At 41.0% G+C, this 24,119-nt stretch overlaps 1 protein-coding gene across 1 annotated transcript in view; it reads left to right on the top strand.

Moving 5' to 3' along the window:
- Window positions 1-22,738, top strand: part of cyth3b (cytohesin 3b) — a 41,965-nt gene extending 19,227 nt beyond the window's left edge. Inside the window, exons 2-13 of the mRNA XM_085454156.1 lie at window positions 5,403-5,485; window positions 5,876-5,940; window positions 7,419-7,485; window positions 7,586-7,704; window positions 8,135-8,215; window positions 9,693-9,805; window positions 10,675-10,823; window positions 11,328-11,439; window positions 14,945-15,021; window positions 17,668-17,739; window positions 17,890-18,044; window positions 20,497-22,738. Of these exons, the coding sequence (XP_085310282.1) occupies window positions 5,403-5,485; window positions 5,876-5,940; window positions 7,419-7,485; window positions 7,586-7,704; window positions 8,135-8,215; window positions 9,693-9,805; window positions 10,675-10,823; window positions 11,328-11,439; window positions 14,945-15,021; window positions 17,668-17,739; window positions 17,890-18,044; window positions 20,497-20,569 (1,166 nt within the window). The 3' untranslated portion in view covers window positions 20,570-22,738. The remainder of the gene's footprint in view (window positions 1-5,402; window positions 5,486-5,875; window positions 5,941-7,418; window positions 7,486-7,585; window positions 7,705-8,134; window positions 8,216-9,692; window positions 9,806-10,674; window positions 10,824-11,327; window positions 11,440-14,944; window positions 15,022-17,667; window positions 17,740-17,889; window positions 18,045-20,496) is intronic.
- Window positions 22,739-24,119: the final 1,381 nt, after the last annotated feature.

The following is a 24,119-nucleotide window of genomic DNA, read 5'->3' as shown; positions in this document are numbered from 1 at the left end:
GCCGGCTGCACAGTGATATTTGGCCTTATAATCATATCACATTACTCTGAGTTTTCCACATGCTACAAAACACACACAGCAGGGGGATTGTTAACCAAAACAGATTTGATCTTCTCAGACAATTTGTCCCATTCTCCGGTCCAGTCGAGCTCTTTCAGCCAGAGTAGGAGGGATGGAGGAGTGTTTTGCGCATTTCAGACGTAGGTTGTCCGCGGGGTCTCTTTGCTCCACAATTACCACTTTATGAGGATACTTAACTGCAGCCAAGAATCGAGAACAACAGAGGCAGAGAGTGTGAAGATGTCTGGTGGGCTGCTATCTGTTCACTCTTGTGCCTTTACTTTTCTTTGCCGTTTGCCACTAAACACTCCCGTTTGTGTCTTTGTTTCTCTTAGAAGCAGACTCGTCACAACTTTCTTTGCGCTCCTTTAACCCTCCACAGACCCTTTTCCACGGGTTCAGCATTACACTCAATGAAAAATGTCACACATTTAAGTCAACAAAGCAGTTCTTGTAGTGGCTGTTTTGGGGCTATCACGGGATGGAGTTTGTCATGGATACCAGTTACAATTTTTCTGTGCTCTCCAGGCATGACAAACCTTTAAAGTTGTAGAGTTGTTTTTTTTTTTTAACAGGGTCAACAATGAACTTTTAGTCTGATTTCACAGAAGTGGCTTGACATTTTTAGGCTTGTTTGCTATCTTGCAAAGACTTGGATAAGAGGGCTGATACAACTTTGTCTGTCTAGGCAATATGAAACCACTTCTATCGTAGGCTAGAAACAAAGGAAACAGTCTAATATTTACTAATTAACATGATGTACTGCTTTTTTTGTTTTTATTTTTTGTTTAATCTGTGTGGAAAACCAAAGTGTAAAAGAAGAAGACTTTTTTAAGTGGTTGCACTTATTTTCTGGAGTCTAGTTGCTGTGCCGTGTCTGGAGTTCAGTAGTTGCTGCAGGAGTAAAGTATTAGATTTAGAGATTTGATCACAGAATCTAGTAATGTGATTAAAGGATCCCAAAAATGAGCAAAGTACAGTATACTCATTTTTATTAGATGGCTGAGTATGTATCAGTCTTTCTGCCAAGTAAGAATACATTAAGACTGAATCAAATATATTTAAACATTTCCGATACATCAATTTTCCTAATCGTTCAGTCACTCCAGAGTTAAAAACAGAACTGCAACCTTCTTATGGCTGTGTTAAATTGGTGATTGCTTGGTGGTTGCATTCACTTTTCTCATATTCATCAACTGTAGCTGAGGCAGCTAGTTGATCGCCCACTGGTTGAGCGTGCAACACCCTAAATCTGTAGGTTCCAACATGTTGGCAATCTGTCTGAGTCAGTCCATAACATCTCTTTTTGAACAAGTCTTTCCAATAGAGGACTTTCCTCAACTGGTTGCATTCTGGTCATATTCCGATCAACTATGTAATTTTGCAGATAAATCTCCATCGTGCAGTAACTGCATTGCTGTTTTTGGAGGAATTTCTAAATTTTAATTTCAGATCCGCGAGGTTCTGGCTGATTTCTGTGGAAAACAGAACAACTGACAAATTATCACAAATAGATTGAGGTAAAGTTGGCAGTTCCATGCATTCAGTCGCAAACTGATAAAAGTCCTGATGCACCAAAGTCACTTTGAAGACGGCATCTGACTGCGATAGTTGGAGAGCTGGTCCTGGTCTTGAATGCATCAATTTCAAAGGTAAATCACGTGCACAGCACATCATCTCAGTTGGTTTGGTCATGCAGTGGTTTAAAACCTCTGTTTCCTCACATGTAACTACAGCAAAAGTCATCTATCTGAAGATACCATAAAGAAAAAAAGACTGAAAATATATAATAATAAAAAGATCCCGTACAACCCACACAGCCCCAATCGTCTTCTCCCTCCGATGTTCCCACTTTGCAAATCTTTTACAAAAAATATCTTGTATTGTCTAAATGTAATAGCAGCTGTGTTAATAGCGACAGTTTCCTTGTCATTTGGAACATTTACAGGCTTAATTGACGCTTTGAGAAGTAAAAGAGTGAGAAGAGAGCACCATTATACCATGTGTCAAAGTTTACATCTTAAAATATGGTTTTTCCTCAGTGCAGTCAAGCTAATAAAAGAGCTTCTTTTGATGTCTTGGCACATTACGAGTGCGTCATCATTCAGTCTTGCACTGCTTGGTCGACACAGTTTTTATACTCCATTAACATTTGACCCACTTATGTGTAATAATTGCGTTTATAAATTTCTTATATCTTTTTACTTTTCTTTTTCTTCTTTTTTGAAGCACTGCACCCTGCTTCTTTCTTTTTTCCCCTTCTGCTTTGTCTTGGTAGACAGTGTGAGAAAAATGTCTATCTACACCCATCTGGATCCCTACTCTCTCGACCGACTGCTCATCTGTGATAACATGAGCTCCATGCCCTCCGAACATAATAACCTAATAGTCCATGCTGCTTCTGTCACTTTGTCTTACAGAGCAGGACCGGGGAGAGGGACTGATTCAGACGGTGTGAGAGAGCGATACAGTAGATAGATAAAGACTAGAGGAAATAACTTTCCCTTTTTCCTCTCCGTTATTTACAGTTGTGGAGGGGTGGGTGTGTGTGCCTGGATTGCAAAGCTGCTTAGTGGTATGATTCAGTTTGGGGATTTGCTCTCACCCCCACTTCAAGCACTAGAGTGGAGGCGGACAAAGGGTGAGATAGAGGGGGAGTGTGTGCATGTGCGCGAGAGCGAGGAACGGCGTAGGAGACGCTCAATCTGGTACAGCTCCATGTGAAAATGACCTACTTCCTGTCAGCTCGCTCTCAAATGGATTGCTGTTTTCTGATGTGTGGAAGAGTGGGGGAGATTTTTCTCTGTGGGGTCTGAGGGGGGTAAGGGGGTGGAAGAGTTTGGCGTGGAACGGTTAAATGAAGTAAATAAGTAGGTGGCTCTTGGGACCTTAAGGGTAGGATAAAATAAATGTCATGTTAGTGAAATTCTGCATGCATGCATGCATGCATGCATGGCGAGCATAGTGTGTGCTCACCTGTGCATGCATTGTCTGTTGGCTCATGCTATAAAACATGTGATGTGCTGCTCTCTCTCTGCTGTGTTAATTACCCCCAAAGACGGCTCGATGAGAGTTGACTATCAAAAAGCCAATATTTGAGGGGGCAGGCCTCGCCAGATGCTCAGTGGTCGTGTGTGTGTCTGTGTGCCATCCCGCATATCCGACACACACAGAGGGTTGTTTATGGACGTCATCTGCTTTTCAGCAGGAAAGTTTCTGTGGTTTTAATTTGGTTTTAAAGGAAATTCTCATGAGAACCACGAAAGCCTCATATCGTCTAAACCTGCTCTTTGATTTAGATACATCTATACTTTAGTAATTAATAAAATCACAAACTATATAACACACTAACAGGATTCACATGATAATATAGATAAAGAACCTACATTTCATACTTTTTTATATACTTAAGCAGTTTCTAATAATATTTTATTTTAAAACGTAGTGCACAAGTCTCAAGCCACCCCGCATTACTTCGTATTTTGCTTCCAAGGAGCCTGACTTTCTTCTAAATATTAAATAAGTTGTCTTGAGCAACAGTCTTTCTGAAGGTTTTTCAAAACATTTTCTTTGGACATTGGCCACTTGTTCACTCATTTTCAATCCAGTCCTTGTACCTGACAATTTTCAGAGGAATGTTTTTTTGTTTGTCTGTTTTTTGCACTGAATTAAGGCCTGCTGTACCTTAATTCAAGCATGAAAAAGGGGCCTAACTCAAGGGATGAATCAGTGTTGTGTCTACACTTATCACTTAGCAAAGAAACTATTTTAAATTGTACCTTTAGATCTTTAGCTTTTCTTTTTTCTATGAAAAAAATCAAAGGTAACACAGTTTTACAGAACAAATGTAGTTTTTGTTCCAACAAGGTGATTAAAAAGACCAGCTGATAACTTTACATATGTTGGAATGGTGTGCAGTGTGTCCTTAAAAAGTTTGAGGAAACTAGACAAGTGGGAAACAAATGAAGAACTGGCAGAAAAGCTATGTAGAGTAGATGAACAGTACCCAAGATTGATGTCCTTAAGAAACCAGAGCAAATCCACCAAAGACCTGACATAGAACCTGAGAGATGCATCTGGCCCCGTGAGTTCATCCATCTACTGTTCAACGGAGCCTAATCAGCAATGGTCTCAGTGGAAGGGCGGCTGGCAAGAAACCATTCAGAAGGAAAAGAAACAGGGAGGAAAGGCTGAGGTATGCCAAATTACACGAGAACCAGACTAAAAATTACTGGTACATCTGATGGAGTGATGAATCTAAATTTAAAGTTTGTGTTTCAAATGGTCAGCAAAATATTTGGAGGAGCTCAGAAGAGAGATACAAAATAAGTGTCCACAGCCTCCTCAGAGTCCAGACCTCTACATTACCGAAGCAGTGTGGGACCATTTTGAGAGAGAGCAGAGAAAACGTCCAAAGAAGAGCTTTGAAGGTCCTTCAAGAGGCCTGGAGAACTATTCCTGTAGACTACTTAAAGACAGTCCAAGAAAGTTTGCATAAGAGATTTCAGAGCTGTGCGTTGAATCTTCACTCCTCAGTATTGCTATAAAGTAATGACACCACTGATATTTAGATTGGTAGTCTTTAAGAGTCTATAGTATTTCACTATGACATCCTGAGTACAAAAAATGAAAGCTTGATTGCAAGACCAAGTGGTTTTTGTTTTCCCAAAAAGGCTTTTGGAAGCTGAAATGATGGACTGTGGAACGCCTGAAGAAACTGGAAACTTTACCCTGCTCCATTTGTTATGAGAGGTTGGAGAGACAGAAATGAAAGCAAAGCAAGCATGAATGTTGGCAGGGCATTCACTTTATTGAGAGACCTCTGGGACTTTTTGAAATGCGTGGAAATCACCTGTTAAAAACTAATCTGACCATGTGACGTTGTGTGAGCTCCAGCAAAGACTTTTCACCAGTTAATAAATCTGTAATCAGGGATCAGAATTGGACCAAATTTAATCTTCATATTTAGGAAGGGAATTTGTGAATAATCCAAGGTTCAACAGCACACCCACCTGCAGGATAACATAAAATATGCAAGAGTAGAAAAGGCCACAAAAAAAAACATCTGTGGAACTTCCCGGCACACTCCTTCCCAGTCTCTTTGCTGCATTTAATCCCTGCTTTCAAAATGAAGTGGCAATTCAGTCAGTTAGTGTATTAATTTGGGTCATGAGTAATGTCTCTGGGATGGATTCATCGAACAGGTATGCGCTGTCAAAGCTTAATCCCCGTGACTCTGTCTGGCTGGTCGGAAGCTGAATTAAATTAATCCACCGTCATAACCCTGCCCCTCTCTATCACTCACATGCTATTTCATTTTCCCTGCACGCTGTGTTTTCCAGTGCCCGAGGACCTGTCTTTAGAGGAAAGAGATGAGCTGTCAAACATACGGCGTAGGAAAAAAGAGCTTCTGGATGATATTGAAGTGAGTAACAGTGGAATCAATGTTATTTGAGTAATCTGATCAAACACTTCTAAATGAATGATTCGGAGCAAGCCTCAAACTAATAAACACGGTTGTTGATGTGCGTTGCATGTCTGAAAAGTCCTCTGGTGCAGTGCAGAACAATGAACCTTATTTCATTTGTTTTCAGATCTTATATTGTTACATTTACTTATATTAGTTTGCTGTTGCCTTTTGTCATGAAATGACATATGTCTTCGTCATATTAATAAGCAAGCCTTTCACTATTATATATATTTAACTAATAAAATCATAGACTGTGTTTGCAGATCATTCAAGAGCTGCACTGTGTCGTCTCAGGAGCTATAAACTTGACTTTATGAAACAAGCGACTCTGTCCTTCGATTTCAGCGGCTGAAGTTTGAGATTGCAGAGGTAATGACTGAGATCGAGCAGCTAACCTGTGTGGGGGAGAGGTGAGTTTTGATGGTTTTTCTTTTCTTTTTTTTTTTACATGTTGTGTGATTATTTTCATTATGAATTGTGTGCTTATGATAGCATTTTCTTGGCTCTTAGTTTTGTCTGTAAGCTGTCGTTGAATAGGCAATAAAATCTAAAAGTAAATAATAATAATGCTCATTGGTGTTTGTATAGGACCAAGATAACATGAAGTTTTATCTTTTTTTTTTCTTTACATAAATTCATGTAAAAAGTATTAATTTTAAATTATATCAAATGGACTAATGAAGTAAAAAGCGAACATTTAAATAGCTGGTACCAGCAGTTCCTCAAATGCTAAATTAAGCTTCAGTCACACAGTCATAGAAAGTGGTCGGTGCCCCCGATTGCTAAGGAAATGTGTATATCCTGAATAGTTGTTGAGTGGTTGCTAGCTGATGCTAGGTGAAATCTGTTGCAAAGAGGGTGGTGCTCCACCAAAAACCTCTTTGTGATTGCTTTGTTTATGAGCAGATTGCCGCGTCCCTCTGTAGTTTACATGGAAATCGCCAACTTGTCTGCAAACACTCAGTTTACTCTCCGAGCGATTGTGAAGCTGTGAAACTGGAAAAACTGAAACATTCACCTTCAAAGTTGTGCCTTAGTTAACCAAGTTAACCAATGTATTTCATCAACCAGTAGCAGAATGCACTCTTTTCCCCAGTGACCAGTGGTCCCTAGATGGTCACTAATTGGTCTCTAGGCCTTAATTAGCAGGATAGCTAATAGTGTTGGAGATTTAAATGAAGTCAAGTCAAAAAGTAGTAGTGTTGCATGTTTGGATGGCTTCAATGAACCGCCAAGAGATCAGCTCATTAGTTTTTGTTTGCTTTGGCTCTGCTACTCTTTTAACAGTTACCTTTGCAGTGAGACTCACACCTTTGTGTGTGTATGTTAACATGTTAATACCCCATTGTTTGAGGAGAAAAGCAGGACAGTCCCTCGACTTAACATTAACCAAACAGTCTGCATTTGATTGGTTGCTGAGGTGGGGCGAGGTCATGTCAGGCTGTTGTGTGTCTCAGGCGCAGCTGGCAAAGGGGCTCCAGCTATTTTTGGGCATACGTAAGGCTTAGGGAGCGTTCAAAGACACGCAAAGGTGGAGATTTCCCCGAGGAGTGAGAGCAAAAAGGGTTTCCAGCATTAATAGGGACAATGTACGTCCAGTTAGCTAAGATGAATTAAAGAAAAGGGACAAGATACACTCAAGTGAGCAGTAACAGCTGATGCACAATCACATGTTGTGAACGAAATTCAAGTTTTCTCAATTTAATCCAAATGTAAACTCAGCCTTTACTTGACTGAGTGGTTGGTAAACACAGTTGTGACAGGCCCTGAATAAACTCGACACAAAGTGACCTACTAAACACACGCAGCAGCCGGGGAGCAAAATTGGACTCGGCTGTCATGTGAAGGATGTTTTCTGGGTTTTTTATTCTTTTGGTTTTTGTCACAGCAAAACCACACAAAGAAACAAGCAGATCGCCATGGGAAGGAAAAAGTTCAACATGGACCCAAAGAAGGTCAGAGGAGATCCACAGCTCTGGAGTTTAAATTTAAATCATTCATTGAAACTGAGTAAAATACCTATTTGTACTGCGCTTGCTCTCTCTTTAAAAACAGGGAATCCAGTTTCTTTTGGAGAATGATCTTCTCCAGAACACCCCAGAGGACATTGCACAGTTCCTCTACAAAGGAGAAGGGCTCAACAAAACAGTCATCGGGGACTATTTAGGGGAACGGTGAGCTCTCCAGTTTTCTCTCTGTTTTCCTTCCACCTTTCTTTTTCCTCTCCCCACATCCTTGTGAGATGTGCACTGCACGTGCTCAGACATCAGTGATAGAGCCCTGGGAAATTGGTGGTCTGGATTTATGGAGCACAATAGTGCCAGGAGACCGTGCCGCTGAAAGAGGGGGAAAAAAGTGTAGGGGACATGTGGTTCTTATCGAAGGGAAGTCAATGGGGATAGGATGTCAAAACAACAGGGGACATCACGCTGCCTGTCTCAGCCGGCACAGTGGCTCTCTGTCTGAGAGTGGCACTGTGACGTGGCTGCAGGACTTTGCTTTCCACCTTCAGTCACTGAGCATAGGAGTTCATCACTTCTTCTGCTTTTGTTTAAGCTGAACTACTCATCACATGTTTTGTTTTTTTTCTCCCCACCACCCCAGGGATGACTTCAACATTAAGGTCCTCCAGGCGTTTGTGGAGCTTCACGAGTTTGCAGACCTCAACCTCGTTCAAGCCTTGAGGTACTTAACAACTCATATTAGGAAGAAAGAATTAAAGCAGGCGACGGTGAGTGGGTACTACAGTGCAGATTGTAAAGTTTGTGAAGGGCAGGCTTGTTTTCAAGTATAAAAAACCAGCCAAAACAACATACGGGAGTTTGCAGCACGATAAGATGGTGTTTTACAAGTTTTATTGTTGCTTTGGTACTTTTCTTTTGCAAAGTAAACACCAGACGTGCACCGAGTTTTACAGACCAAACTGAAAGAAATCTGCCTTGGCTTCACTTCACATATTTGGTTTTCCCATTGTAAACTGTTGAAATATGACATTATATCACGGCTGTAAAAAATCTTGGCCTGACTGAAATTGTTCCCACACTTGAGCCAACCGACTGTTTGCAGGGAAGGTGGGGGTGGGGGGAGCGGTGTATCTGTCAGAGACCTTTCCCGGGATGCACCAATTGGCATTATAAAAATAATATTAGAACAATTAGGCTAGCTGATAATTTCTTTTTTAGATGGTTTGGTCATGTTGTCGTTTGTGATGTGATTTGCAAATTTGTAAGTTGGTCAGGTTGTTGTTGAATTCGCAAAACACTTTTCATATGGGATTGGATATTGCTGAGATGTTATTGATGTAGTGCTTTTCTCTAAATTGCCAATAAGAATCAAGTTGGAGGAGAGCATAACGACCAACCATGCAAAGCGGTCCACAAGGAGACCGCTGCTCTGCACATCCAAGCAAAAACTGATCCAGGTTTAAGCTCAGATGAGGCCTCTGCTTTGTCACACTTGTTGCACTAGCACTGTGGCCGTGACGAGATCAAGTGGAGGCACAACGATGCTACTTTTGATCTCTTGTTATGTGCGGGCACTGTCACACGTATATTCATTGTTACCTACTTTGGAATTACATATAATTAACTAATTGGCAAATTCTGGGACAAAACGTATTTTACACGTTATATTTTTATGCTGATTTACATTAACATGTGTTGTCACCATTAAATAAATATTTTTTCATGCGACTGATAACAGAGGAGCCGGTGTGCACACCTCTTATATGTCAACAATGTGTCATGCAAACCTGCGCATCAAGTTAGGTGATCAGTGTATCAGATTCCTGCCTAAAGCTGTGTTCAAAGTGCTAAAAAATAGAGTATTTTCCAATGCACAGCTTTAAAAGTTTGCTCTAACTTCTAGTTGTTTGGTTTGTCGGGTGTCCCATGAAAGACAAGAGTGTTCTTTGTGCTGTTTTTTTTTTTTTTTTTTTGCAGAAATATCAAAATCTAATCTAACACTAGAAAAACAAAACTGCCTCTTGGCAAAGACGTCTTCATTTATGCCATAAACACACCCTCCTAATATAAAGAAATGTCTGTGCCGTGTAATACTGTTTTGTAATTCACAGGGAAAAACACAGATACTGTTACAAACATTCACATCAATATTTCATGACACATCATTACATTTTTCCTCTCGCTCTCTGCTGTTGCAGGCAGTTTCTGTGGAGCTTCAGACTTCCCGGCGAAGCCCAGAAGATTGATCGTATGATGGAGGCTTTTGCCTCCAGGTACTGCCAATGCAATCCCGGCGTCTTCCAGTCCACAGGTACCACACACACGTACACACATACACACACGTTTGCACCGCAGCAGATATATGAGTCAGACTCAGCCAGACAGTCCAGGACGGATAACATGCTCTGCCCACCAGACCACCCGGATTCAAATCAATGCCTCTGTCTGTCTGTCGTCTCTCACCGGACAGCTGGACCTGTATAAATCTTTACCTTGTGGCTACATGCGGAGATTTCACGACTGCGTAGGGGTGCAGCTTCAGAATATTTGTTCATTATTTCAGCCTCTCTGTGAACTTGAGTGGACCTGAAGTCCAATTACAGTTTTCCACTGAAGTTGGCAAGTTGCTCATTACCTGTGTGATCAGCATTCGTGTCTCCAGCAGTGATAATGAAATTGATCACCGGTCAATAGCGGTCATTAGCGCCGTCTTGGCTTGTTGCACATAGCCTTCCTGCTCACGTGTTAGTGTTAAGGAGGATGCAGGTGACGGCTCGGGTTGTGAATATTGATGTGGTGCAGTGGTGACACACCCAGACTTGGTTATTGGTCATCCCTCAAGAGTGGTGCACACTGGGTTATAAATTACATGCAGAGGATGTTGTCTGGGGCTCTTAGTGTGTGGATGGATGAAACCGAGTCGTAAGAGCAGGAACACACTGTGTCAGAAGATGGGCTTTTCTGTTGATTAAATTCTCCATTTTATCAGGTTTTCCTTCAATCTGTGGTGTGAAAATGTGCTACAAGATGTTTCTAATTCCCTTTTATGGCAAATAAGTTGAATGGCCTACTATTTTTATCACATCCACACTAATCTATAACCTCCACACACACATGTGGAGTGTGCATGTGCTGTATTTGGTTGTTTCCCTGTGACACTGTGTGTAATTACCTCCACAGACACATGCTACGTTCTATCTTTTGCCATTATCATGCTGAACACCAGCCTGCATAATCCCAACGTCAGAGACAAGCCCCCAGTGGAGCGCTTCATCTCCATGAACAGAGGAATCAATGAAGGGGGAGATCTCCCAGAGGAGCTACTCAGGGTGAGAGCTTTGACTTGATTACTTCGTCAGGTTTGATGAATTTATCCTATGTGGTATGCATTTGAAACACTATGGAGGTAAAAGTGGAGGGATTAAATTAAATGTTTGGGGTTTTCTCAATGTGGCAGACAAAAAGGAAACTTATAGGTTCTCTTATAGGTCTCCTCTGTGAAAAGCAGAGTCATGCCTCCCTAATTGAGACATTGCAGCTCAGGATAATGATGAACTTTAATAAGAAAAAGACGAAAAACAAGTCGATCGACTCGCATGCGAGAGGCTGTCGTGTCTGCCAAAGTGCTCCTTCAGTACAAAAAGGAACCTTGTTAAAAAATCTTCGAGGTCCCAGAGTCACTGATGTATGAATCTTTGTCTGAAAATTGATTTCTCAGTGTCACGTTTAATGCACCGGTAGTTGAAGGCTTGAATGTTTTTGCACGTGAGTTAGAAGTGTGTGTGTTTTCATCTAAGCGTAAACGTTTTTCTGCTTTTTCTTTCTCTGTGCAGAATCTATACGACAGCATCAAGAGCGAACCCTTTAAGATCCCCGAGGACGACGGGAACGACCTGACGCACACCTTCTTCAACCCAGACAGAGAAGGCTGGCTGCTTAAATTAGGTTAGTCTGAGTCTCACGCGCTCAGGTTCTGGGGGAATGCAAAACATCCGGCTTGACTTTATTTAGGAACTCCTGCTTTCTTTCTTTTTGGTCTGCAACTATAGAATTAGACTCATGAGAACTTAAACTGCGTGGTAACTGTTGCTCGTGCACTCTCCTTTGATCATAAAACATTAACTGAAAGATAGATAAAACCTTGCAAACACACCCATATGATTAAAAATAGAACAGCAAACATTCAACTTTTATATACAAGTCGTGTATCTTACAGTTTATACATGGGAGTGTATTCATGATCCATTTCATTGAAGGTCTGGTCGCGTTTGTGAACGGAGCAAACAGTGCATATAAAATATGCATGCATGTCATTCTGTCTGTAAACATGAAAGCTCGAAAAGCTTTGAATGAATTCAGATAAAAGTGTAGGGGTGTAGAGCAGAGTCATCCACCGAGGTCTTCAAGGTCAACTTAACGATTGACAAAAAGCCTTTTAACCTAGAAACTATGATTCTTACGAGCAGTAACTTTGAGTTCTGTCACTCACAAAGCTTCAGATATAATTATAAATGTAACCAACTGTTTGTGATGTATCAGTGAATTCCTCTCTTTCTAAAAGCCAGGCTGTGGTTATTTAAAAGCCACATGATTTGAAATTATGAACTGTGAGTTATATCTCAAACATAAAAAAAAAGGGCAGTAGCTGATTTTATGTGAACCGCATACACAGGAAATTTTAAATGGGCTTCACAAGGTGTTTTACAAGCAAAGTAAAACTAATTTTAATATATTTAAATACTTTATGGTGTGAGGGACTTTCTAATGAAAACCCCGTCATGTTGTTGTTTATTAAAACTACAAAAAAAGATGTATGACAAATTATAGCCCGCTTAAAAGAAAAATAATAAAACCCACAAGTACAGCTATGCAGATGCAGATTCTCAATTAGCTCTGTATAAACATAGTTTAGAAATGATACGTACATTGTTTATTAGCCTGGACGTGGACTCCTCTTATTGTGTGAGGAAGAAAAAAACATCTCAGTCATTTGAAGTGTGTGTGTGTGTGTACATATGTATGTTTACATATCTTTGTGGGGACTAAAAATTGGAAGTTTACCATACTTGTGGGGACCAACAGCTGTGTGGGGACAAAATGCCGTCACCACAAGTTTGAAGTCATTTTTGAGATTCAAATTGTGGTTTTAGTGTCAGGGTTACAATTAGGTTATGGTTATGGCTAGGCTAAGGGTTAGGGTTAGGCATTCAATTTTAATGGTGATGGTTAGGGTAAGCAGCTAGGGAAAGCATTATGTCAATTAGATATCCCCACAAAGCTATGAAAACAAGACTCTGTGTGTGTGTGTGTGTGTGTGTGTGTGTGTGTGTGTGTGTGTGTGTGTGTGTTTGTCTCCAATGAGGTCATGCATTTATAAATCTTGCTTTTACTCTGCTTGAAGTTGGCTCCCCTCTGATCCCATGTGTTTCTGATTTGAACCTCGCTCCATCACTTGCCAGGTACTCCAGCAGTCCTCACATACATAACAGCTTATAATTTACTGTATGGCGGTGATTTATTATTGGACATAATACCTGTTTATTAGCCCACATATTGTTGGTTTAAAGAGCAAAGTCACTGCAGGTGGTTGGTTTTTACTACAGTGTTTACACACATGCACACACACCTGGCTTTGACCTGCACATTCTTTAAACTCTGTGTAACGTCTCTGTAGCCTCATCAAGCTAGTGCGTATGAATGTAAATAGCCCCATTGTGGCTCACAGACCTAACATGATTACATTCTTGCACGGTTCCTCCCTGGAGCAGTTTCCCCCGCAACCAGTTCTCACTGTAATATTTCTAATTTAACTCTCTAAAGATAAACCCTGGAGGATACGGAGGAATAAGGCCTTTTTTTAGCAAATGTCTCTCTGCGCTCAGCGGAAATTTGGCCGTGCTAATTCAATAGCCAGGGTCTATTGAAATGTAAGGAAACACAGAGCTTTTTATAGCTGTCTGTGACCCATGTAGGCTTCTGTGAGGGGACCATGAAAACAGGAAGGAAATGCTGCAGTAAAAGTCATGCTTAGGAATTAATAACACACATAGTTTTGGATGTAGTTTGCACAAATGAACACGTGAGGTGGCGAACTTGCTCTGGGGTGTCGTGTACGATACGTGCGTGTATTTGCGTGAGCGTTTTCACCTCCAGGGGTGCTTTACGTGCCAAGTTAGGTTCACATCAAGTTTGCTCTCCTCTCCTGAGAGCCAATGAGGTTTTATCCTGTTGCCTTAAAAAATGAATGGGCAACGGCAGTAATAATTTATCAGTTGCTCGAGTCATCAGTTAACTAAGCCTGAAGTTGGGCGAGATTGTGCTGGTAGCCTGCAATCTCACACAAGGCAGCTTGCCTGCATGTCTCAAAAGTCAAAGCCAACAGTTTTCAGTTGTCAGTGATTTACATTTAAGCTTCCTGTGGCACAGCTGTAGCAGCACAGAGCATTTGAAGAGGCACAGCCCGAAATATCTTGCATATGCAGCCAAACAGGGTCTTCTATTTAAAAATGAATATTGGGATAAGGCTGAAACTCTGTATAGTCTGTCGTTACGAGAATCGATTTCTACAAACAGCCCAGGTACAGAAATCTACAACAGCCCTGAGCATACACAAAGTGCACATACAGTGAAATGTCTGTGTTGGGTCTCGCGGGTTCACCAGTTCATGGTAGTCTTAGGTTCTTCAAGGGAACTGGACTTCCTTTTAGGTTCTTGAAGATGTTTCACCTCACATGCAAAAGGCTTCTTCAGTTCTAAAAGATAAAGGGTATCAACTCGTCACTCTGGTCCATCAGCTGGTAACGCTGATAGGGAGTAACGGATATTTAACCTCTGGCAATGGGACATGGACTGGTAGATGACCTGCTCTACCTCTGTCACCATGTGTCTACCAGTCATGACTCACATGACAGTGTAGTGTCAGGACCACCTCCAGTATTTTCGACTCACCTTTAGCTTTTAGAATGAAGAAGCTTATCTTCATTCTGCTGAAACATCTTCAAGAAACTAAAAAGACGTCCGTTTGTCTGTTAGCTCAGGCTGCAGCGTCACAGAAAACTGAATGGAAATCACAGGAAACCCACTAAGTGAATTTTCAAAGGCATGTGAAATATTGTATGTGTTTAATAATGACATTTTGGAAATGATCAGCCACAGGAAATTGAATTACATTTACTAATGAGTTAATGCTTAAAGTCAATAACTGGTTTGGGCCGCTTTGATTTCTTACATTTACAAGAGTAATCTCTCTCTCTTGCTTGCAGGCAAGTAGTCCAACCATATCTACCTATGTTTGCTTTTGTCATTTTAAAGCGCATAAGGAAACACAGCGGATGCTGGTTGGCTTCATTAATGACCATCACTTCCCTGCTCTTTTTCCTGAGGGCAGACAGCCAGTCTGTCACTGCGGCCTTTGTGTCACTTCCTGTCTCCTCTTTTTTTTTCCTGTCAGGGGGCAGAGTGAAAACCTGGAAGAGAAGGTGGTTCATCCTGACGGACAACTGCCTCTACTACTTTGAATACACAACTGTGAGTCTCACACCAACATGTTTTTTTTTTTTTTATTAACTAAAGGCATCTCTGCCGCTGTGTGTGTATGCTTGTGTCATCGCAGAGCCGAGCATTTCATTTTTATCCTCAGAAGTCTGTATGAAATCCACCCTGAGTCTACAGCCTCCTTGTTAATTATAACAAGCAGTTTATTCCATAGCACCAGAAAAACGACGAGGATTAACAATTCAAGTTTGCGACACTGCTGTTACGGTTATGGATTTCAGCAGGGAGCTCTTCATGTAAACTCTACAAACCAAACATAACTGAATATGTTGCACTGTCTTCACACCGTTTATTGGTAGTTTGATATAAAAAGCGGCCTCTGAGTCAACATTTGGTTTGTGACCACCTGTTCTTACGTCTCAGTTTAAGGGTGTTTTCTCTCCCTTTCAGTCCATTTAAAATGAACAAAAAAGAAAACACAGAGACTCTTTGGAAAAGGTGTCGCCTTCCAAATGGACTTCTGAGTGGTTTGTTTATGGAGAGATCCGACCCAACTAAAAGCTACACACTGCAATTTTGAGCTGAACACTTTCCTGTAGCCAGGTATGCTTTGCATTGTGAGAGATGTGCAGAGTACACAGAGTGTAAGTATACTCTTGGCCCAGTCTTATTTGGCCATTAATGGACTGAAGGTTCCTACATTTCAGTCCACCTGGGAGTTCACGTCTCTGTGTCAAAGGACATCAAACCACAGGAAAAGGCCACAAGTTTACAAACTCATGAACTGATTTGGACCACAGGCTGAAAAGTTTTTTGGTTCGGGAAAGAAAATCAAGTCATCTGGTTGTGTCTAAGAATCTATATTTATTATTGATTCTCACTGAGGAAACAGAGACTTTAGGGGCCTCTAAAAACCCTCCTACTATCCAAATCCTTGGAACTATCTTCCATGAAGGGTGATGCTATTTTCTGAGAATTTATTGGTCAGTTGGTGGCAATTTCACACCTGTTGCTAATCTCCGATTCCAAAGAACAAGAACTGAACCACCTTTGCGGTGCTAAAAACCCAGGGTTAACTCTGAAGTTAACCGGAAGAGACCAAATGCTGCTTCATAGTACAGGTCTCAAAGTAATAGGACCTAGTTCAGCTTTTAAGCCGGCGAGGCGTGATTGCAGATTCCGTGCCGGTGCGTCCACCCCCCTGCAGTGGCACCACAGACCACGTCACAATGTGAAAATTGTGATTTTTTTTATTTTTTATTTTTTATTTTTTTAATTCAAAATCTGTTTAATTGAACTAAACTTATGGTAAAACAAGAACAGCTATGTAGGTAGTCATAAACAAAGCAAGCAAAAAGGGGAGAAAAGAGAAAATGTTACCACTTCAAAGCTCTTAGATAGCAGTCAAAGAAGGGATTAGTGGTACGCCACCTCGCTGGACCCGCCTACTACACAAGACCAGGAAAAAATACCTCCATCTTTCTTAGGAGCCAGAAGTGACCATATTTGGACAAGAGTGTGGATGACTAATCAGCATATGTACACGATTTTTCAGCCATAGACTGTATGCATGTATGGCACAGATATGCATACAGTTAGCACAGATTAGTTCTGCTAATCAGCGCTAAGTAACATAGAATAAAAGACTTCTTGGACACAATGTTATGTGCATAGCAAGCCACATTTATTTATCAAATAATTTAATTAAAAATAAAAAAGGCACCAGCACCAGAAACACGGTCTAAAGATCCCGCTTAAAAAGAAGCCTATGGAGTCTAGCATATGTCACTAAAAGTGGCCATACCCCCAGCAATGTGTCACACTACAGTTACAATGAAGAGGAAATGCAGTGCTGTACAGAATCAAACCACCAAACTATGAACATGCTTGTTTCTGCTATGAAATGTGTCGTTTAAGCATTTTAAGACCCTGAAGTTGCCCTTCTAGGAACTGAAGTTCTGGCAATTCTGCATTGGGATTCATTTTTTGACTTTGTCCTTGTGCACAACTAATGTAGTTTTAACATGGTTTGTCACCTTTCTGTATTAGTTTCTGCACAAAACGGCAATAAGCTACTAAAGTTACTGGGTCATAGAAAAGAAAGAAAACTCTAGCGTGTAATTATCGCATACTTGTCTTGTGGCCACAGTGGATGAAATGTTGCAGACTGTTTTAATTGTCATATGTGCTCAGGTTGGCATGGGTTACTATTAAATCATTGTCCCTTACTATAAAAATTAGCCAATAGTGCTTGAAGATTTCCACCAGGGCCTTTGTTTCTTTGCTGCCACATCAGCACTGTCCTCTCTTTGCTGTAGTATTATCCTTCAGGACACTATCATTATGTCCCGTCCTCTGGTCAGACTGCAGCATGCACAAGTAGAGGGGAGGGGAGGGGGGGGGGCAACAAGCTACAATCACAGTGGATTTTTATTTTCTGTGTAAGGCTGTTCCAGTGTTTCTTTCTTATAGAAATCTCATTTTATGCCATTTTTTTATGATTTTTTTTTATTTTTGATCTCCCCTTTCTTCCCCTTGCTCCTTTTCTGGTTTCTGTTCTTTCTTTAATACTTGCTTTTTGACTTTGTTCTAAATTGCTCTTTCTATCTATCTCTGTCTAACTCTGGTTGTTTTTTCCCCTCCTCTCATGTTCCTGCTTTTGATCGCTCTCTCCTTTAGGACAAGGAGCCTCGTGGGATCATCCCACTGGAGAATCTCAGCATCAGGGAGGTGGAGGAGCCCAGGAAACCTGTGAGTGTTGCCTGATTAGAGACCTCAGCCTTTCTCCCCTTGGTTACTGTGTTCACTAAATCTTCTTTTTGTTAAAATATTTCTTCGCCAAAGATAATTATCTGGCACCTGTTTTTGATGACCTTTGACCCCTCTCTGTCCCTCCTTCAGAACTGTTTTGAGCTCTACAACCCGAATCACAAGGGCCAGGTGATCAAAGCCTGTAAGACAGAGGCAGATGGGCGTGTAGTGGAGGGAAACCATGTAGTATACAGGATATCAGCACCCACGCCTGAGGAGAAGGAGGAGTGGATTAAATCCATCAAGTAAGATTCCTCGTAATAGTAATGACGGCACAAAGATCCAGTGTTAAACCAGTAATGGTTGTTGTTACGTCAGAATAAACAAATAAAAAAATAAAAAAAATCCGTGAATGTGATTTCCTTGATGTTGGATTCATTTAAGGCAGAAACCAGTTTTAACCCGTTCTTTTTTAATTTCAATTAAATCTAGACAACTTGAATATATGAGGTGCAGTCTTAAAGTCTTACGAGATCAAAAACCTGACTTGATTTCAGTTTAGGTGATCTCATTCAAGGTCATCTTCTTGAGCACCTTGTTATATCTCTCTCGAAGTCCTGTTCTGACCCTTATACTTCTGTGATTTCACCACGTTCAAACTTGCACAAACATCAAACACCAGCTCCGGCTGTTTGCTGTTTTCTGTTGTCTGCTATTTTTCTGCTATTTTCAAAGGCAGAGGTTTTCATTAGAAAGCTCTTTCTCTCTTGAAAGGACATGACAGCATAGTTTGGGTTTGCAAAGTTTCATCTTAAGAAACAACAAGACTTCTGGTACAATGTTCTTCAGACAGAAGCACATTGCTTCGTGCCATATTTGGCAAAAACCAAACGCAGCATATTAGCACAAACGCCTCATACCAGCTCTGCAGCATGGTGGTAGAGGCGTGATGATTTGGGCTTGTCTTGCAGCCACAGGACCTGGCAACCTCACAGTCATTGAGTCCATCATTACATGCTCTGTATACCGAAGTTTTCTGCAGTCACAAGAGAGAGCATCTGTCTGACAGCTTGGTGCAAATTAGGTCATGTAACCAGGCAATAGTCCAAAGCATAGCAGCATTTTTACCTGTTTTTGTAGAACCAAGGTGCTACAATGTGGCAGGACCTTAAGAGAGCTGTGCATTAAATAAAATGTCCACAAACCTCAATGATCTCAAGAAACGTTGCAGAGAAGAGTGGGCCAGAGTTCCTCCGCAGTGATGTGAGACGATAGAGTCCTACAGAAAACAACTGCTTCAAATGACGACTGCAAAAACTTTCTTTTTCACGTGACTGTATTTTACTACAGTGTTTAAATTAAACAGTGAAACGAATAACAACATGTTTTATTTCCATCAGATCGTATACATTCACGCTGGCAGTGAGTATACCATCGCTTTGGCAGCTGTGATAACCTTGCTTTTAATGACCTAAATGCTGGATGTTTTGTAATCGCCTGCATAAACGGTGGTGCAATGTCAAAGAGAGTTGGCTCAGCAGAACAGAGTGCTTATATACCATAATGTAGTGCAATCATCCACCTCCCCTCTCTATACTATCAGAGTATTCACAGGAGACATGATGGGGGATTAGACATTGCGTATAACGCACCAGGGTTGAGCCAGCAAACCTATCCAACACAGGCAGCTCCAAACTAGGGGTGACGCACTCACATCTACCAAAGCTAACAAGTCACAGCTTGCACTTCACCAGAGGGGTCCGAGAGGACTCGGGGTTCTGTGGAGATAAAAGGCTTTTTATGGAAATTATGATTTGCCCCTTTTTTTTTAAAGTAGAGATGATTATAGAGGCAAGGCCTTATCTGCTCATCTTGAGTGTCAGGAAGTGAAGTTGGACCAAGTAGGTCAATTAAGGAAGTGAGCTGCTGTTGTATGAATTAGTGTGACACGTTTGAAGTGAAAAGTGTGTTTTAGAAAAAAAAAAATTAAATAATTCCAGTCAATGTATCAGTTTTTAAGAAGCATTTCCAGGACTGAAAAATGGTGGAGAAGGTTTTTAGCTGTGGCAGCCGCGCTCTGATTTGATTTCTCCACAGTGGAGTTATTGTTTCACAAAATTGGGTTGTAGAACACAACAATGAGGAGTATGAAAGAGGATAGTCATCTTACACACACTCATTCTTTAGCGTGTGGCGTTATAAAGGGAATCAGAGATATCCGCAGTGGGGGGTTGAGCCTCCTCTTGCTTTGTGCTGGTGCTAACAGGATTTAGCAGCCGTGAAACTGAGCTTTTTGGTAGAGCCCAAATGGCTTCCTGACTCACTTGCTGCCTTTGTAGGCTGCCTTTACTCCCTCCTCCCCCCCCCAAACTAAGCAGAAGAGTCTATAAGCAGGACTGTTGTTTGCCCTCCTTCAGACCTATAAACCTGCAGCAAGAGGAAGAGAGCGTGTGCGACTGCATGGTTCGCTACGTTCTTGGCCGGGTTCTGGAGGAGGGAATCAGTGCAAGGTTCCAGCAAACCAGACTATCCAAAAAAAAAGACAACAAACAAAAAATAGGAGAGGGGGTCCCTCTTCAGAAACCATGGAAACCTAACTAGGTCACTCCACTAACTTTTTTTTTTTCTTTTTCTGATCTAGTTAAAGCATGCGTTTGTATAAATGTGCCTGCATTTCCATATCAAAGATGTTTGAGACCCTCCTCTCATGTGGCCTTCTTATTTATTTCATCGCTGTCCTCTGATTGGCTTCTCTAGGGCAAGCATTAGCAGAGATCCTTTCTACGACATGCTGGCCACCAGGAAGAGACGCATCGCCAACAAGAAATGAAGAGGGACAATCAGGTGAACCTCCAAACCCCCTCCATCTTTATCTCCTTAAGTTCATGCATTCATAAACCACACACACTACAAAGCTGGACTGAAGAGCACAGAGCTGACTTCAACCCCGAAGGCAGACTTTGGTTTCTTTCCTGGACTCTCCACAAGTTGTATGCACTTGCTGGGGAGACATCACACACTTGCTGGGGAGAAAGCAGCGCTCCAGCCAGTTTGTTTCTCCTCCATCTCATATACACCCCCCTACCTCCCCAGTCATGCTTATAAGATGTTTATAGGTTTCCCTAAAGCCCAACTGCCATGTTTCAGGTGCACATGCATGCATGTGGGTTATTGTAGACCAATATGTTTGTATTTGTGTGTATGCAGCAGTGTGCATGCTATCGGTGCATACCGCATCTACAGTATGGGTGCATAAGTGATGCAAGTGTTCCCTCCATTGTGCTTTATGAAAAAAGTTGTTATTCAGAATCAGTTCAGATGTGTGGTCATTGACACGGTGCGCAAAATGTAAGGGTGACTGCCCGAGAAGGGGGGAGGTGGGATGAGGGGATGGACGGACACGTTTGGGACGTGGTTATGACCGCAGTGCAACCTCACCTGGACCACGTCGTCATCTCACTCTGGTGCTGAATTCTTCTCTCAAGGTGCCACGGCTGAAGAGTAACCTCAGAGGACATCAACAACAACAACAAAAAGATGGCTTAGATTTAGGTTCTTTACAGTCAGCTGGACTGATTTCATTTATCTGTGTGGAGCAGAGAATTTTGTAACGTGCATCCTTTCTTACTTTAGTTGAGTAGCAGTGGCGCTTTTGCTAAAGTTTCAAATTCAACTCTCTTTGTGGACTTAAAGTTGCAATCCTTAAGATTTCAGCACCTCTGGTTTGACGGTATCCTGTCACACATTTTGAACATCTGCTCCCTTACGAGGGGTCGCCAGAGCAGGTAGCTCCCACACGTTTGCACCTCCTCTGCAGATCGACCCAAGCATCTTCAGCTCGAGAAGTGAATGTTTGAACTACAGCACTGTCTGCTGTTTACAGTGTTTTGACTTTGATTACAACTAGACTTTTTCACACCTTTCCTCACCTTTAATCGAATTATTTTTTAAAAATAGCAAATATACTATTTAAATAATTTACATATGTAATATGGGGTAACCCATTTCCATCAGCCTTAATCTTAGTGAGAAATATATTATGTACCTATGACTGCTTCACAATAAAAGCCCTCTTTTTAAATGCTTTTAACATGAAACAGTAGCAGGATAACATTTGTTGGCAGCTGTCAAACCAGGATCTCATTTCATTGACATCTTAAGGATTAGAACTTTCAGAGCGCTTTCATTTGAGAAAGTCTATCTACTGAGTGGGTTTTATTTTTGGCTGTGCAGAAGCCCAGTTAGGTACCAGTCCAATTAAGCTTCTTTTTTTCCTTTCCCTTATCTATGGCCTATGTGAGTGAAGGTCGGTGTGTTGTCGTGATCCTGTTTGCATTTGGTTCGTACTCCTAAAGATCCTTGCTTGCCTTTGTGTTTCTTCTCTTTGAACATTTCTATATCTAATAACCAGCTATCATTTTTGTATTTATTTTCATTTGTGAAATGGTTTAATACTACCTGTAAATGTTCAGCAGTGTATGCCTAAGTTATGTTTGTATATACAATGTATAGCTTTCTGGTCTCTTTGTTGTAGTATGCACAAACTCTGTGTGTAACCATGTTTGAGCCGACTGGCAGTTTGCATCAGCTGAAGTTTGAGGTCTTCTTTGCAAAAGCCTTAAACATAATCATTATAAAATATATGGGGATGATGAATATTGGATAAATAACTGACAACGCCGTTAAAAAGCCATGACTGAGTGAGAAAGGTGGTTGTATTTATGATGATGATGATGATGAAGATTATGGTGAATATGATGATGATTATACTAAAGTAATATCGGTGATGGTGATTATATAATTGATGATGATGATGTCAAAAACACCAGTAGTTTTCTATATAATTGTAAAATACAGTGAAAGCCTTGTGGTCAGGGCATGATATTATCTTCTACTGCCCTGTGTGGGCTTATAGTTACATTAACTTTTATATTCTCTGTAAAAGCTATTGGTCACGTTGTACATTACGTGTATCTACATAAAGTATACATAAAGCAGATTTGTGGTGTGTTCATTATTAATGCCGGTCCTGACCTACTTGTTCGCATAAATAATGAGCTGTTATTAATGAAGCACTCAGGCTGCTTAGAGCACGATGAGCTGTTTTTGTTTTTGTGAATGCGGAGGTCATCCTCCATGATGGGGAGCAGTGATGTATACCTGCATCCTGGCGAACACGTGGTAAATTAACAGGAAGTAGGGAAAGGTGAAGGATGACCTATTGGATTTGTGTGTTAACGTGCACAATAAGTGAAGCAATAACACCCTCTACAGGCTGTTCAGAGAAATATGCACAAAAACCTGAATCTTTAATTTTACTATTTTTTTCTGCTGTTCTCTCAAAGAAAAAAAATCATCAACCAAAATGAAAAGTCATACGCTTCAGTGTTTTCTGTGGTAAAACAGATACTGAAATAAATTTTTATGCTTTATTATGTGCAGAGATTTACGTTTTTAGGTATATTTACCTTTAAATAAAACGACAGCTTTCTTGCAGTAGATTCAGTGTTTATGATTATTACAGTGCTCACTGGGTTTCTCTTATTTTGTACACACCATTTATGTCAATGATGTGAATATAAGCGGCTCATTACATAATAAACCTAAGGAAAACATCCCTATTAAATAATAACAGCTTTAGTAGATTCATAAGACAAATAAATAAGACAAAGCCAGATAAACTTCTGGGATACAGATGTGTTCAGCTCTAGGGAAAGGTTTCACAGGTGGTGGTCACAGATCATTACTCTCTTCTTATCCCTCCTGACTGATTATTTTCCAATTTTGCTTTTTGCTAGTGTTCTTGTCACAACTGGTAGGATTAGACAAAGTTTGAACATGTTGTCCTGTAGGGACGTCCTGTCCTGGATGAAAGCATTGATGAGCTTTAGCTCTATTTGGTCGCCTTGGATACCCAGATACATATCATCCCAGAGGTTCCTGAGGCATTAGTACCTCCTTTATCCAGGAAATGCCTGCACACTCTTGCCACTGAATTTATGAAACGAGTGGACCATCAGTGGCAGATGTGTCTGTTCTGGTGTGCCGCCTGTCAAGCTGCGAGTACAAGTCCCACTGAAGTATAGCAGGCCCCCATGCCACCCTCATGGAGTCTGATTCTGATAGTTTAGTCAGAAAGATGCCCCTCAGTAGCCCAAGGATAATCTTCTAGCAGAGCAGATGCTGGTCCTGCTGCTGGGTTGATGTATATCTATGGCCCTGTATAGCTCTCCTTATGTAACAGCACATCTCATCATTTAAGTTGATAGCTTTTATTCCTGCATTTTGGAGCTTTCATAATCAAATTTGACCCACCTGTGTACTTCTAGTGCCTGTAACAATGACAACTTTGTATGCGGGTATGTTTTATGGAGGTAAAA

Source organism: Copadichromis virginalis, linkage group LG4 (genome assembly GCF_057382275.1).
Source record: "Copadichromis virginalis isolate Kocher_CV1m ecotype Utaka linkage group LG4, C_Virginalis_male_GT1.1, whole genome shotgun sequence".
Lineage (NCBI taxonomy): Eukaryota > Metazoa > Chordata > Actinopteri > Cichliformes > Cichlidae > Copadichromis > Copadichromis virginalis.
This window is presented reverse-complemented; position numbering and strand designations above follow the sequence as displayed.